Source organism: Budorcas taxicolor, chromosome 12, assembly GCF_023091745.1.
Source record: "Budorcas taxicolor isolate Tak-1 chromosome 12, Takin1.1, whole genome shotgun sequence".
NCBI classification, from domain to species: Eukaryota; Metazoa; Chordata; class Mammalia; order Artiodactyla; family Bovidae; genus Budorcas; species Budorcas taxicolor.
In genome coordinates, this window is record NC_068921.1 from 52,219,403 (window position 1) to 52,237,218 (window position 17,816).

Genomic DNA, 17,816 nt, shown 5'->3' on the forward strand with positions numbered 1-17,816 from the left:
AAAAAGATTCAAAGTTAGAGAATTGAATCACACACCTTAGGAATAGCAGCAGCTACTGGTCCTATGTAGGCTATAATAAGGGGAAGCAGCATGGAAAACAGACTGGAAGAGCTAAGCAGTTCTGGAATGTCATCAGCTAAAAAAGGCATTAAAACTACAGTTAGAAAGCAATTTCACTGTAACATATATACAACTGTACTAAACCTGTATTCTAGTTTTCTGAGGAAAATTATAGTTGACATTGACCAAGTGCTTATCAAGGACCTGGCACTATTCTAAGGGCTCTACACTCATTATCTCCATTAATCCTTACAGTAAGGTTCTTTATTATCGCCCCTTGTTTAGAAGTGGAAACCAAGGCACACAGTGTTTAAGTACCTTATCCAAAATCATACATCTGTAAAATGACAGAACCACAATTAGACCTCAGGGTTACAGTCATGATGTTAAACCAGTACTCTTGGTGCCATACATAGCTACACGTCTGAAGCCAGGCAAACAACATAATCTTTGTGTGCAGGTTACTCAACTGTAATGGAGGATAACATACTTCCCTCATCAGATGTTGTGATGATTCAGTGAGTTAACACCTGTAAAATGCTTAAAGAATGCCTGCAGACATAGTTAATACTCCAAAAATGTTTGCTGTTATTAGCTACACTGCCTTCTATGCTTCCCAAGGAAAGCACTGTGCTGATGGACATTTTATTTTTCCATGAGAATGGTGCTAGGAAGATAAGCTGAAGACCTCTCTATTAAGGGACAATTATTTCTAGATATTTTTTTCTACATCTGCTGTAGCATCAGAACAGGCTGGGCATTGAGGTAAAAAATATAATTTCCTCGTCCAGCCTAAGCTACTGGTTTGGATAGACCAAATACTCTTTATTTCCAGCAAGTTTCTCACGTAATTTTGACATGCAACTACATTTAGGAACAAGTGTTATAGTGAACAGTAAGGTTTTTGCAAATTTAACTCTGCTGCAGTGTGGCAGTGGGGAAAAGGTGGCGGGGAGATTATTAGGATGTTATCCACCCATGAAAAAGAGGATGTGTGCTTGAACTACTGCAGCCTGAACTATGGGAGAACAGATAGAGAGAATAGAAACTGGAGAGTTTCCAGGGGAAGAACTTGCAAAACTCAATTTAGATAAGTGAATCTGGAAAGACGTTTGGGGTTGCTCAGACCTTTGGATGCATGGTGATGCTATTACAGAAGGAAAACCAGGTCTAAAGTGGAAAACAAAAAATTGTTTTTTAAACTACTAAAAGAAGCAAAGACTCAATTAAGAGTTTTCCTCCTAATGGGCTAACCCAGAAAACTACAGTGTAAAATAACTGCTTTGGAACATTCTAACAGATTTTGCATTAGTGTATGGAGAGCATGGCTGATCCAAAATGAATATGTGTATATGTGCAGACCCATAAGGGATCACTCTGGGATTTTACAAGGTAGTTCTTCTTTAGTAACTCTGCACATAAGTTGGAGAATAAAGAATCTAAAATATCACTATTAAGGAAGTAAAAAAACAATCTTACCGTCTACAGCAAGAGCTCTGTGCAAGAGGTCTTTTGCAGCTCGAACAACAGTGCTTACCACAGAGAGAGCTCTGCTACAGTTTTTATCTTCTTCATTGGCTTTACTTAGAAGTTGGGATTGTAAATCTCCATCAAATTCACTCCTGTACCATGAGTAACACGACATCATTTTATATAGTGGGTAAAACATGATCTAACTCTAGGAATCACATCTGGATCCTAAGTTTAAAAATTTAAGTTAAAAAATAGTAAATGTATAACTATATAGTTTCAAGGCATAATAGGGCTTCAAAGGAAAAAGCCACATAAGAGCTTAAAGTTATTTTACTTTATTTTTTTAAGTAAATAACATCATGACAGAACCACTATTTAAGCAAAGGCTTGAACTATATTTTCTAAAAAAAAGACCTGGAGGAACTGGGAGACGAGTAGTCAGGCCAAAAGAAAGCAGTAAGATGAAGGTTCAGACAGGAACAAGATGGGTGAGATCAAGGAATAGAATGAAGACAAATGTGACGAGAACGAAAGGAGAAAGAGTGCAAGGTGACAGGTGGGTAAAGTAAACAAGAGTCAGGTCACATGAGTAAAGACTTTGCATTTCATCCTGGAATGGGAAAGGGGAGCTATGAGGGGAAGGTGAGCAAGGGCTCACCTAAAGACTTGACAGGATTTATATTTCGCTGAGGTCACTCTGGCTGCATGGTGCAGGACAGAGTGTAAGAGAGCTCAGTGAAAAGACAGAGACTGGTTTAGAGGCTAGTTCCTCTCGAACCCAGTTATCCAGGTGGTTACTCAAGTCGAGGTGGAGACGGCTTGGGCTTGATGTTAATGACAGGAGTGGGAGAAAAGGTCAGATTTAGGCCAAGACTTACTGATGCAAAGTGTGAGGGTAAGATGGGCATTGGATGGGGAGGAACACTGGATGGAGACCTGTGGATGGGGAGGAGTTTCACCAAGATGCCTGTTAGCCAGCCTCAGAGAGGATGTGTGTGTGGTACGGTGGTTAAAGGTAGGTCACCTGCAGTCCAGTCTCCGGGCTACAAATCCCAGGACCACAGCTTACTGAAAGTGCGACTGCAGCAAGTTGCTGAGTCACTCCGGGCCTCAGGTCCCTCATCTGTAAAGGAGGGATAGGAAACTGCACACCCCACGGAGTTCCTGCAAGGACTGGCTGAACTGACACAGGGCGAGCACTCAGAGCACCGTATGGCAGAAAGGGAGTGCTCAGGACACAGGACCTCTAATCACCATCTCCCTTACCATCACCCTGATGAAATTCAGAGGGGCCTGGATATTCACTCCAGGGCTCAGAGGAGCTAGGCGCTAGAGACGCAGACTTGGCAGACATCCGAATAACACGGCTTTCCCAGTTAAGTGACTTTAATCTTTTAAAACTTAATTAACTAAAAATGAAAGCTAAGGATACTTAAATCTTTGTGGAAAATATCAAAATATAAACATTGCATTTTGTATAATGTATAAATTCTGGAAAGCAGATGCTTTTAAGGGACTCTCCATCTTTTTTATCTTTAGCGCATGATGTGGTTCCTAGTCTACACTCTGACAGAGAGAAAAATGTACTGTTTTGTTGTAAGGCTATGTAACAGAAAAGGGTTTTCATTACAGTGAAAGGACTAGAAAGCTTTTGTGTGTCAGCAGCAACATGCCACTATAGAGCTATTTGTGCCTACTATTTCTATTCTATTTTACACAGAGAAAGAAAGCAGATCCTCAGGACAGAAAGCAGTTAGGATGGAAGTGTCCTAACTGCCAAGGCAGTGTCCCCAGATTGTTTGTGAAGGAAAAAGGAAGCAGTAAGCCTCTGAAACCTATGGGCAACTTCAGTGATTTGCTGTCAAATCAGATTGAGGACAAATGTGGTGAATGCTACTCCCTACTACCTATGGTTCCAGCTAAGCTGTTAAAAGAAAAATGTAGACTCAGTGAGAAATGTATATTTAAAAGTGTTTTTAAACTCAAAATTATTGTAATTCTGTTTTTCACTGTTTACATAAGGAATGATTTTTGTTAAACACATTATTAGAAATACATTATTACATACTCTAGGGCTACAAGGACTAGATTCACAGACACCAAAACATTCTGCAGAAAGGATAGCTGGATCAAGGTAACAACAGCACTTCGGCAGAGTTGATATCCTCATTAACTTTTGGCATTTAAAATAAATAAATTCCATTAAAATTTGGCCACAAATGCAGACCACAAAACTATAAAAGGGACAACAAAAAGCATATATACCCTGTACATAAACATTTCAAAAGGAAATAATGACAAAGAACATTTTAAAGTAAACACTGAATTTATACATTAAAATGAGACCTTTTTGTACAAATTAGCATGTGCAAGGAAGATACACTGTGCAATTTAATTATCACCGCCCATTTAGCTTCTTGTACCTTGGTAGTAAAATGCACACGTTCTGCTGCTGTCGAGTAGTCAGCCCTGATCTCCACACACACCTACCTGTAGTAGAGTATCTGGGGAATCTGTCCTCTGGTTTGGTTTGTGCCATTACTACTCAAGCTGCACGTACTGAATGTGAACGTCACGCCATCAGGGCACTGAACCGTGGTCATTCCTCCATCTCCATTGGCTGTGCGGCTTCCGTAGTTCCTCAGGCGCACAGCGTACTTAACATTTTCCTTCACGATAAAGATGTAAAGCATGTTTATACTTATTTACAATGTACAAGGATATATTAATATAAAATGAACTCTAGTAGTAAACTGGGCAAATACACTTGGTCCTTGAGCATCATGGGGGTGAACTGCATGCGTCTGGTACACAGAATATTCCTCAACAATAAATACTACAGTACTACACGACCCAAGGTTGGCTGAATCAAAACTTGTATAACCAGCATTTTTGTTTTGTTCAGTTTCTAAGCTGTGTCTGACTCTCTGCAACGCCATGGACTGCAGCAGGCTCCTCTGTCCTTCCTATCTCTCAAAGTTTGCTCAGATTCATGTCCATCGAGTCGATGATGCCATCCAACCATCTCATCCTCTGCTGTGCCCTTCTCCTCCTGCCTTCAATCTTGCCCAGCATCAGGGTCTTTTCCAACGAGTCAGCTCTTCACATCAGGTGGCCAAAATATTGGAGCTTCTGCTTCAACATCAGTCCTTCCAATGATAATATTCAGGGTTGATTTCCTTTTAGGATTGACTGGTTTGATCTCCTTGCTGTCCAGGGGACTCTCAAGAGTCTTTTCCAGCACCACAGTTTGAAAGCATCAATTCTTTGGCACTCAGCCTTCTTTATGGCCCAACTCTCACATCTGTCCATGACTACCAGAAAAACCATAACTTTGGCAGACCCAGCATAGGTAGGTATAAAAAGGGCTGACTGTAAGTTATACTTGGATTTTCCACTGTGAGAAGGGTCAATACCTCTAATTCCCACATTGTTCAAGGGCCAACTGTATAAAGAATGTCATATTTATACACAATTTGGTTAAATGAGTTTTTAGTAAGTCAAGCAGGGTAATAATTAACACTTACTGATGTTTACTACTTAACAGAATACTTTCTGTGATTTACTTAAATTAATCCTTAAAATGGTCTCATAAGGTTAAGTCCCATTATTACCCCTATTTTACAGATGAGGAATCTGTGGTACAGAAAAGGTAAATAATTTGCCGAAGTCACACAACTAGTAAATAGTGATGAAGTAGGATTTAAATACAGTGTAACTCTAGCGTCTGCTTTTAATCCCACTGTAAAGAATATTAGCCATATTAAAAGATTTTGAATACATGAATTAAGATTTTCCTTTGCTAAGTTTAACTTTTAAGCTTGTTTTAAATATAGGAAAAATACAATAATGAGTTCATTATAATTTTAAGAGAGACATTCAGAGACAGAAAGAGACAGGCAAACATGGGAAAAAATATCTGTAAGACAAAACAAGATTCACTTGTATAAAAAATATGATACAGATATTGGTGCCTAACAATCTAAGACATAAACTTCATAATGATGTTTTTTGGTTTTTTAGTATCATATATCTTTTTGATGAAGTAACTAATTAAGTTACCTCATCCAAAACTCAGCTGTGTAATGAAAATTATTATGGTTGGATTCAGAATTACTCTATTATTACTTTAATATGAAGTAAAATTTGTTTTCCTAATAGTTATTTACTGCTAGACAATTAAGTTATATACAATAATAATAGCTTTAATAGTTAACACCATTTGTTAAGACCACTTGTTCTTTAAAAGAGTTCTAGCACAGTAAGAGAAGGAAAAATAGGAACTAATATTTATTGAATTTCTATATTGTGCTAGACACTGAGGCAAGTACTCTCCTCCATTTCTTAATTTAATCTGAACAATGTTACAATGGAGGTATTATCCTTCCCAACCTATAGATCAGTCTCAGAGTGGGCAAGTGATGACATGTCCAACATCTCAGAGCTAATATTGGGAAAAGCAAGTATCTGAAAGCTAGGTTTATTTGACTCCAAAACTTATGGCTACTTTCCACTGTATCAGACTTTAAGAACCTTTTGCATAAGTAGAATCCAATACAGTAACACATTAGGGATACAGTCAGTACTGTATTTAAAGGACCACAAAAACTTTTTATCATTGTTTTTACATAAACTCATAATAATACATTCCATTTACAAACTAAACACATTGTTAAAATTACCTTTAAAGGAACAACTTTGTCAAGTCTGATTTCAGCTATATCACTGGGTGAATCATCTGTTGTGTAAGTTCCTTTGACTAATTCTAGAGATGTCCATCTGTGAGAATGAGTTGAATCCCCTGCATGCTCACTCTAATTAAAACAAAAGAAAGCCCGCACATATTCTTAATTTCATTAAATGAACAATTTTGACTTACAATCAATTACTGTTTTTAAGCAGTCTATTTTCTTGCATATAAAATTATTATCCATTAGCATTCATCCATATAAACTAAAGAAAGCATTTTTGGTCCTCTATTCATTTGTATTTATTTTCTGAACTATCTGCAAATTATACCATACACAGGCTTGTCTTAAAATGATTTCCTCTTCTTCATCAGAATGCTGTATCTAATTACAGAGTTTAAGGAAATAATTAACTGAATTAACTGCTTAAGAGAAGCAAAACACAGATAGAGTTATTTATTAGCAAGTGATTTACATGCTACTTGTCTCATTTTAATAAAACTTTATGAAACTTAGGCACTTTAAAAAATCTATAGTGGATACAGCAAGATAAAGCTAATTCAACCAACAACACTCTTTACTATTAATCATCCATTAGCACTCTTGAAAAAACTGCTTAATCACTGATGGGGTAATAATATCAGTCTGAATACTGTTCTTGTTTTCTGAAATATTACAATAGTAAAAAAAAAAAAATTACTCAAGATTTATAATCTGAGGCCTGGTTACATAATTTCTCATTTTCACTTAAAATCTTCCCTGGTAGTGCAGAAAACATGATGAAGGAGCGATCCAAATGGTACATAAACAATCAAGAAGAATTGCTCCCTTTAAATTCCTCTAACGTTGCCCATCTATGACTAATCTGCTAAACTGCACTATCTGGCTCTGGACCACTGCATTATTATAATGATGTGTGTCCTGACACACAACCCACACACCCAAATGCATACTAAGAGTGGCACTTACATCATCAACCAACACCTCTAATTCATATTCATGAATTCCGCCTCCTCCATAGACAGAAAAACCGACCACAACTATTCCAGGCTTGTCTACCGAAAAACAGATGGCATCTGGGGACCCATTCCCGGTGTTCCAACTTCTCCCCTGACTTGTCTTTGTGAATCGGTTAGCACTGGCTTTAACAGAGTGGAGAGAATTAAGGCCGTCAACCTGTAAATGACAAAAGTAAAAATATCAGTAGTCTGTACCTAAGTGTTACTAACATGCCTTTAACAAAACTATTCAAAAGTTTCTAAGGAGTTCAATAAAATAACCTACCTTTAACAAGAGGGTTTAAACCTCTCTAAAGGTATATTCCATTAAGAGATTAACCAGGAATAAAATCAGACTGTATCACTCTAAATTCACAAATCAGTGTCTTTTTAGTCTAATTATACATTTCACTTAATTTATAATGTCAGAACTATAAACTTGTAAGTTATCACAGTCGTAACAGGTGAACAAATTATCACTCACTTTGCAAAGAGATACCAATATTTTTCAGACCAATAGTTTTCAAACTATGCTGCACAGAACTCTAGGACAGATGAATATTCAAGAAAGAGGTGGACTGAGGTTCCTCTTTTCAGTCAGACCATCCTTCCTCTTATCTGTGAGTTTCAAGCTAAGACTCCATTGCAGAAAATGTTCTATGCCTTAAGTCTGAATATCACTAATATATATCACAATAACTTGGTAGTCAATATGGGAAAATACACATATACACAAGTACTACATCATTAATTACAGACTTTGATTAGGGAGGATCAAAGCACTTATTTTTGGTTCAAAACTAGCTTTTTAATTACAAAGCCTATTTCTGCTCAAAGTTGGCTGCAGAAGTTGGGAAGAGCTACAAGAGGAAAAAATTTAAGATTCTAGCAAGCATTACAAACTCCTCTGAGAAAGAAAAAAGTATGGATATCTAAGTCAGGACATTTAGAAACTCCCAAGGTTGTGAATTAGGCACTTGAAATTTTGGGCTTTCCTATTAAAAAAGTAAGTTCACAGGAGATTGATTACTAGATAGTAAATTTCTGAGGAATCAATGTATTCTGGGGACCAACACACTATAAACTTTCATCCAAGGTCTATAAGAGTATAGGAGGGTAGTTTATTACAGGCTGAATGAACAAGTGAAAAGGAAAATTAAAATGTTCTGACAAGGGCTTCACCACCTCAACCAGGGTGAGATACTGAAATCTGCTCAGATGTGTGTAATCATTTAGAAATCCTAAAGACTTACCTCTCACTCTGAATCAGTAATGAGTGTAGACTGAATGGATCAAGTGAAAATAGACTCTTAAATAAATCTGAGAGTAAGAAAAAGTAAAGACTAGGAATTATAAAATTAAAATAGAGCAAAGACATTCCTTGGCAAGAAACCAGAGACTTGGGGTCACTGAGCACATAATGGTTATTAAACAGTCATTTGAATGATATAACGTACTGTACATTATGACATAAAACCAATGTCTACTGTCTACTTTTTCAGAGAAAAAATAGAAACATTCACCAAATTCAGTCAAAACATTTAGATGAATTATAAAACAGTGAGCAGGACAGTGAAATGGTGAAAAATAATTACTTTAAAAAATGTAAAGGCATTTTAAAGATGTTGCAATGTAGTTTTCTCAAATATATTAATATTTGATCCTTTAAAGACTTTGTGATGATAATGGCTGTACAACGTGACTCCACTTAATACCACTGAACTACACACATAAACATGACTAGAATGATTAATTTTTTGTTGTGTAATTTACTACAATTAAAAAAAAAGAAAAACCTTTGTGATACAGGTTTCTTTAACCTGTATAATAACATAAAGATAATAACATATAAGATAATATAAAAATTATCATTATTCCCATTTTACGCATGTGTTTGTCTACGGTTAACCAAGTGAGCAGAGCTAAGGTCTGCACCTCTTCACGTTCTCCACCCCACACATTCATCATTAGTAGTCCTACTTCTACTTCGCATTACCCAGCAATGAGAACTATTTCTGCCTTCACTAGGACACGGTGGTGGGCTGTGCAATGAGGCAGTTAAGGGGAAATGGTATACTTTGTATTAGCGCAGCATCCCAGGTAAACTGCTGAGAGGGAGGAAGCAAGTAAGAGCAGAGGGGAGGGGTAAGGAAGTGGGGGTGGGGAATGAAAATTGAAAAAAAAAAAGGGACAAGCCAGCTTGAAACTATTTTCTTGACGAAAATTAGTTTCTATGAAGCCAAAATACACGAGGGAAAAAAAAAAGAAACAATGTGGAGCGCTGAAACATGTCCTCGTTATCCAGTATCAGAACAGAACCTCACCTCAGATCCCAGGGCAGACGCGGTCAGTTCACTGACAATGCTGGCCAGCAACCCGCAGGTGTTGGAGACCAGGTGGGAGGAGAAGAGCTCATTTTCTCTCCTCAGGCTGTTTCTGACGGGGAGCACCACAATTACCAGCATTTTCTCCAGAACTTCGCGGAAGCTTGTCATCCCAGAGATATTCTCTTCATTCTGTGACACATGAAAAGAAAAAGTTCCCAGATAATTGCTTTATTTTCCTTCACCTGAGTACTCAAGTGCAAAATATTGTTTTCTAGAAGACACCTTTAAAACCCAGATTTGAGTCTTCATCTATGCATGCATCCAGCTGTATGTGGGCTCACCATGTCTACTTTTCATGCAGAAGTCCTTTCTCAAATTATTAGTCTCTAGATATACCACACATTTACAAAATGTCTGTGCTTTCATTAACCTTGAGTCATTTTCACTTACCCTCTTATTTGACTTTTCACTAACAACTATATGTTACAGAAAAAAAACCTCTTCCTATTTAAAAAGCTATTTCTGCAGGACAAGATTCCAAACTGAGATAATTATTTCTGATATGCAATAATTCCCAGTATGAAATAATATAATGACTACTGATTTAAAGGCAAAGCAATTGAGTAATAATCTATATAATCTGTTTTCTAATAAAATTATTTCTGTACATGTATGGGACAAAAATATGGAACTGTACAATGAATTGTGCAGTTTTACAATTCTTACTATATTTGATTTCAGAAGTGAAGATAAGAAATTTCCACCCCTACCAATGAAAAACTTTCAAAATAAGAAATTAGTCCCATTAAAGACCAATGGGAAAATACTTTTTTTCCAGGAAAAAGGAGAAAAGATGAAGCACCCTCAACATAATATGCACAATCTTTCTCTCATACTTTATTAATGTCCAATCTTAGGCTAAAAATAGTCACTTAGAGATATTCTTCAATCTTTAAGTTATTTCTACTATCTCTGAATTAAAATTACCATAATATTTAGGTCAGTATCTTAAGTAATTAGGTTTTCGTGGCTTTCATTCTCCAAAATCTTTACTTTCTGGCAACATCTCAGAAACTTAACTTTGGATAAACTCAATTTCCAACAGTACTCCATAGTCAGTACTCTGGAAGGGCTTTCTTTGGGGGGTGGGGCATGGGGGATGCGTGGAATGCATTTATCTAGTTACATCCACCTAGTTTCTAACTAGTAATTAAAAGATTAGTAAAAGAAACTTCCCATAAAATCTTAACATGGAGTGAGTGTCAATGTATTTTAGTTAAAGGATATATATATATAAAAAAGCACATTACTAGCCACTAAAATTTTAGAAAAAGGGAACTCTTATTCACTAGTGGTGGGAGATGCAAGCTGACATTAGCTTTCTAGAAGGCATTTTGGCAGTTGGTAGCAAAATCTTAACATATTTTCCCTGACTTAAAATTTTTCCACACTTTAAGATTTATTCTGGAAAATTCACAGTGTATATAAATAAAAATTTAGTCAATGATATTTTCAGCAGCACTGTTTAAAATATTGAAATACTGGGAAAAATCTAAATATATTTATATACAGGAAAAGTATTAAATGATTATTATGCTATTCCCAAATGGTAGAATTCTATATAATCCATTAAAAAGCAAAATATACTAATCAGTATATATTGTCACAGACTAATAGATATGTGAATATGCAATTAATTTCAATAATTACCAAATGTTAGTAGTTCTAAAAAGCTTTTAACATCTTGAAGTTTTACTACACTTTTAAGGAAAACACCGCAACACTAAAGGGAATCCCAAAAGAAAAACAAAGCTTATCTGTAACTTGATCACACAAACATTATCTTTACTTCTAGTATTCTCTTCCAAAATATGTATGTTTTTGCATACATATTTTACATAGTTTGTCACCATAGTTGTCTATATACCTTGATTTTTTACTTTCTTTTAAAAACTTAACAAACATCTGCCTTGATATTATATGTAAAGTTATTTTTAATGACTGACAGAACCATATTTTATTAAGTTGACATATCCAAATTCAATTATTTCACTTAATGATGGATATTTAAGGCTCTAAGCTAGTCACTTTTCCTTTTAATAATATATATATCTATGTATCTATATATAGCTTTAGTCTTCCAATTACTTCCTCAGGTAATTTCCTTTGCAAATATTCATCACACATACTACTGAATTAACAACTTATTTTTTTAAAAAGACCATTCCAGTTTATGGGTCCTCAATTCAAGAGCTATATTGATCTTCTTAATTCTCATCTCAACTAGTACCTAATAAACGCCTAATAAATAGTAGGTACACGATAAATACTTGCTAAAAGGTCAAAAGAAAAGGATTACTTACACTACCTAATGCTATAAACCATCTATAAGTTTAGTGGTTTCCTCACAGTCTTAGCAGCACAGCATTTTATAAAAGAAAAAGATAATTTTCCTGATATTTTACAAATATATTGATACCATCATAGAACTTTCATCTACATTTAATTACTAGTTAAGACTGAAAAATTTCCCAGGTTGGCTTACTCTCTAAAAGTTCTCATATTTATTTCCATCACTTCTATGGGATCCTGCCAAAGTGCGCTATTAACTGCAAATTTGCTTCCCATTCCACTACTGTCCTATTTTGTTTCTCTATGTCTCTGAAAATTCTCTCATAATTTTTCTGTTGCTTCAGTCACTAGAAAACTACTACTGTACAACAATTGGTATAACTGTTCTATTTTATACCCTTTTTTCCCTTTAAAGATAACTTCTCATCAGCTTGGTAGTAGGTTTCCATGCATACTTAATTTCTCTCCACAATGCTTTCTAATAAACCAGAGGCAATGACTAAGTAATGTTTCCTATGATTATTGTTTTATAATACTTATTTGAACATACCAAACTGTTATAGAAAAAAAGTTTTAAAACTTATCTATTTCCCTAAAATTCTATCTTGGCAATCTAAAATATTATTTTGGAATGTAAAAGTTTGCTTACAGGATCTGCAATTTTTAAATGGTTTGGCAAAAAAAACACACAAGAATTTATCTCATAAGTCTATCAAATTTTGTATAGGTTAGGGATCATTTAAAATTAAAAATTAAGAGAAAAGACTGCTCATTTACAGATAAACATGAGAAAATTTTTTTCTTAATTTTAACTCTTCTTGCAAAACTCATTATTTGGTAAATATACTTACCTATGCAGAAAAATAAGCACCAAGCTAAGTATGTTTCTATTTACAGTTTTATTACTTCAATATGGATGATATTTCAGAAAAAGACCTACCTGGCTGAGTTTTTCCATATGTGCTACCAAAAGGGGAAATCGGTGAACCAGTGTGGAGTCATTCTCTGTGCTAACTTGTTTAACAATTGACCGTAGCAATACTTCTCCATCATATGCAATAGGGAAGATAGAAGTCAGCTTAACAGACGTGTGACACAGAGCTGACATCACAGCTGCAAGAAGTCGGCTACTTGATGTCTTGAAGTTTGCCTCTTGGATATCCTTTTAAAAACAAAAAGGCAAACAACCTTAAATCATACCAACATTCTCTAGCACTAGGTCACTCTGTCTGGTTATAGGATAATACACTATTATTATCAATGCTTTTAAGCACAATTGCTTAAATTACTACCCAATGAAGCTGGAAAATAACTAAATACAGCCGAGAAAAATCAGCTTCCTGTACTATTTATATATTTGTAGACCCTCAGAATCACAGTCCTCTCTAGTACAATTTCTCAAAAATGATTTCATAAAGGTCCCAATTAGTATACAGTGAAAGTTATTTCCAGTAACAAGCACTGAAACCATTTCCCTCAAATAATAAATGACTTAACTTGTCAGTCAGTGCTACTATAAGAAGATATCTACCTCATGTTAATGTAGCTTAATGTTGTTATGCCGCTGCAGCAGCCATTTCACTAAGATCACAAAATTATGTCATCTTATTACACAGTTTATTCAGAAAATTTATCACACTTGGCAAGATTTTATAAAAAAGTATTAAAAACTTATCAACACAGGATATGCAGGATATACAGAGGATCATACAGTTTTGTCTCTCCATTCAGTTAATATGCTTGTAATAGCAACTCAAGTATCAATTACATTAATTTTTAAATGTAAAACTAACCTTTCATTTCTAAAATAAACCCCAATTGCTATAATACACATTTTATTCACAATTCACAAAAGTTGTGTACACTGTACTTAGTTCATAAAGTATTTGTGTTACAAAGTCTAGCTGAAAGCAAAGCTAGTTTCTGTATGTTAAGACAATGTTTGTCAAAGTTAGCCTGTTCAGTAGCAAAAACAACCAGGTCAGAATGGGCAGGCTGAGACAGTGAAAGAGTAATTAAGTTGCGCACTGATCCAGGCAATAACCCTACCCCAGGAAAGTAAGTGGTAAAATACATTACCCTGCTCCATGGCAGGGATGAACGTGGAGGAGGTTAGGCTAAGTGAAATAAGCCAGTCACAGAAAGATAAATATTACATGATTCTACTTTTTTGAGGAATTTAAAACTGTCAAACTCACAAAAGCAGAGAACAGAATGTTGGCTGTTGGGATGAAGGGAGAGGAAATGGAGAATTGATGTTCAACAGGTATAAAGGTTCAATTATGAACGACCCTAGGGATCTGCTGTACAACATTATATCTGGAGTAAACAATATTGCATTGTACACTCAAAATGCATCAGGAGGATACATTTCATGTTAGGTGTTCTCACAACAATGAAATAAAACTTTTTTAAGTCCAGTGAATATAAATTCAATATGAAAATAAGTTTAAAAAAATAATAAAATGAAAACAAAGTTGCCTACCCAAATCTCATTACCAGAATAACCTTTTTAACTCCACTAGGATGCCCTGCTTCTGACAGTGAATTTTTTGGTGGTGCTGGAGGAGGGGGCATTAGTAATGCTAGAACTTCCTGTACAAAGGTAAGCAGAAGTGTGTAGAACAAACGCCTTGTGCCTTGTTCCCAAACTTGGGGGAGCAACCAGTATTTCCCCATTAAGTAAGATATTAGATGCAGATTTTTTATAAGTATCTTTTAGTAGACTGGTATTTGTTGAGTTTTCATCAGTGAGTAAGGGATAATTGTCAAATACTTTTCATGTATCGCCTGAGAGGATCAGACAGTTTTTTTTCTCCATTCGGTTCATATACGTGTAAATATCAATTACATTAATTTTTAAAAGCAAACCTAACCTTGCATTTCTAATATAAACTCCAGTTGGTATAATAATACACATTTTATATTGCTGGATTTGAGTTGATAATATTGTTAATATCTATCTTTCTAAGTATATTTGTCTATAATATTTTTTCTTTCACAATCCTTGTCAGGTTTTATTTAGTATCAGGATGGGTGTAACTTGAAAAACTAGTTTGGAAGTGTTGTCTCCTATATTTTCTGAAAGAGTTTATAAAGTCATTTCTTTCCTTTATGTTTAGTGGACTTCATCAATGATAATATCTGGGTCTAGGGTTTTCTTTGTGGTAAAATTTTAAAAAATTCAATTTTTTTAATGGACATAAAAACATTCAGATTATTTTATTTCTTGTTGTGCCAGTTCTCGTGAAGTTGTAATTTTCAACAAATTTGTATTATCTAAAGTGATAATTTATTGGTATAAAACTGTTTATAATATTCCCTTATAATATTTTAATGTCTGTTGGATATACAGGTATATTTCTAATTTTATTCCTGACAATGGTATTTTTGGTTTTTTCTTTCTCTCTCATCTCTCAGACTTCTAGGAGTTTAAAAATTTTATTTTCAAAGAACCAACTTTTGACTTTCTGATCTTCTCTTTTCTATTTCATTGATTTTGATGTTTAACTTTTTTATTTCATTCCTTTATCTTTATTACTTTCTTCTTACATTGGGTTTGATTTGATCTTTCTAGCTTCTTAAAGTAGAGATTTAGATCACTGATGTTAAACTTTTCTTTTTTGCTAGTAAAAATAATAAAAAGTATAAGTTTTTCTCCAAGCAACACACTGGCTACTTCTCACAAACTGGGCTATATTTTTATCTTCATTGTGAAAATGTCTAATTTCCTTTGGAATTCTTCTTTGATTTGCTGGTTACTCAGAAGTGTTGCCTACTTTCCAAATATTTGGTGTTTTCTTTGATATATTTTACATTTAACTTTGAATTTAATTCTACTGTGGTTTGAAAACACCTTAAGATCTTAATCTGATAAAATATACTAAGACTTATTTTGTGGCCTAGCATAATACAATCTACCTCTGTGAACATAACGTGTATACTTAAAAGAATATGTACATTGAACCTGCACATTCTATTCTGTAAATATCAGTTCTTCTGTATCTGAACTGATTTTGTTGTCCAGTGGTTCTATTAGTTACTGAAAGAGTTCTATGTTTTATTAATTATGCATAGTCACCAACTATCAATGTGATTTGTTTACTTCTCCTTTTAGTTCTGCCAGTATTCTGCTTAGGTGTTTGAAACTAATTTGAGGCATACACTTTTCTTAAAACTGCAGTTCCCTCATGAGTGAATGAATGACATTAGCATGCAAAGTCATTCACAGTCCCTCTCCTGACTGTTCCGGAGATACGGGAGTGGCAGGAGCTACCATAAGCTGCCCTTGCTCTCACACACATGCTCACTCATATATTCAAAAAGCAACCCAGCATCTGTACAACGTGCTTGCCGATTCAGTAATTGAGAAAGGATAAAACAAATAGAAAGTTTTGTTTACCTTTGATTATTTAAGTCACACATACCAAAATGATTTCCTAATTTACCTTTTATACAAGGGAAAGGCTAAGGCAACTGAAATGTATTTTCTTTGAAAAGTATTAAGTAATATATCATATTTTCAGCTGCTGCTGCTGCAAAGTCGCTTCAGTTGTGTCCGACTCTGTGCAACCCCATAGACAGCAGTCTACCAGGCTCCTCTGTCCCTGGGATTCTCCAGGCAAGAATACTGGAGTGGGTTGCCATTTCCTTCTCCAATGCATGAATGTGAAAAGTGAAAGTGAAGTCGCCGAGTCGTGCCCAACTCTCAGCAACCCCATGGACTGCAGCCTACCAGGCTCCTCTGTCCATGAGATTTTCCAGGCAAGAGTACTGGAGTGGGCTGCCATTGCCTTCTCTATATTTTCAGCTAACATTTTACAAACTTAAAATTACCTGATCCAAACAATTCAGTAGGTCACAAAGGCAAGCCCATTGTAAGGCAGGAGTTGGATAGAAAGAATGGAAACAGGCAGTGAAGGTATTATGACACTCCTGAAGGACAGCTTCTAGGAGACTCAAGGGTTGACTGAGATATCCTTGGGGGTCATTATCCAGTTTCACCATGCAGTGGTCAACTCCTTCGGACAAAATTTTTCTTAACAAAGTTCTGGTTTTTCCAATACATTCTGCTAATTTGCTAGTTTCTTCTACAACAGCTTTTCCTGTAGCTTTAAGAGGAGAAAGCAGATAAATAATTACTTAGGATAATAAATATGCATGAAAACACTCAATAAATTTCAAGTAACTTCCTATATGGCTATTCATAACCTAGAAGTGAAACAAGAGAGATCACAAGTTGGTTCAAAAGTATATTTTTTTAAATCTAAATTAGGGCAAAAAAACTTGTAGTGGTTGCAGCATTTAAGTCCAAATCAGTCATTCAAAATATTCCAATTTGACAGAATCTGCTTAAAATAACACTTCATTAGAGTAGTTAACTTTAGCCTAATATGACTTTTTGTTATCAGAATGCCATGTAATCTATTATATTGTTTATAAGTAAATATGAGCATCACAACAAGCCAACCTTTTCCACTCAACTCAGGAGCAGGTTAAATAAAGGCAGTTGGGGATTTTAAACTCATGGTAATCCCTATGCAAACCTCCTCAATGTCTCAAAACATTGTTTCCCCTTAGGTCCTTAAAAAAAATGCATCATACCTGACACTGGGTAAATTTCACAGGTATAGACACGCAATAACCTCAGACAACAGGTTCCCACAAAGCGCAGTCTCTCTAAATCTAGAAGCGTAGCTGTAAACTGGAATCCTTTTAATCCTCTAAGTTCTTCAACTCCTAAGACTAAGGTGGTCCAGCTCCAGTGAAGAATACTCAACAATGACTCAAAACATTCCTAATCCAGAATATGAAAAACAGATACCAATTAGTTTAAATTGTACCATAGGTTGACTCAAATGGAAAGATGACATTCAACTTGAAAAGTTAATCTTGAAGTTTCTACTGAGTTTCATAAC

The 17,816-nt window shown here is 35.2% G+C and overlaps 1 protein-coding gene across 1 annotated transcript in view; it reads right to left on the reverse strand.

Moving 5' to 3' along the window:
* MYCBP2 (MYC binding protein 2) overlaps nt 1-17,816 on the reverse strand; it is a 266,575-nt gene that overhangs the window by 106,150 nt on the left and 142,609 nt on the right. The window contains exons 31-39 of the mRNA XM_052650329.1: nt 17,503-17,695; nt 16,735-17,009; nt 12,839-13,060; nt 9,544-9,735; nt 7,191-7,397; nt 6,216-6,347; nt 4,024-4,202; nt 1,540-1,682; nt 36-136 (exon numbers count right to left, since the gene is read on the reverse strand). Coding sequence (XP_052506289.1) covers nt 36-136; nt 1,540-1,682; nt 4,024-4,202; nt 6,216-6,347; nt 7,191-7,397; nt 9,544-9,735; nt 12,839-13,060; nt 16,735-17,009; nt 17,503-17,695 — 1,644 coding nt within the window. The remainder of the gene's footprint in view (nt 1-35; nt 137-1,539; nt 1,683-4,023; nt 4,203-6,215; nt 6,348-7,190; nt 7,398-9,543; nt 9,736-12,838; nt 13,061-16,734; nt 17,010-17,502; nt 17,696-17,816) is intronic.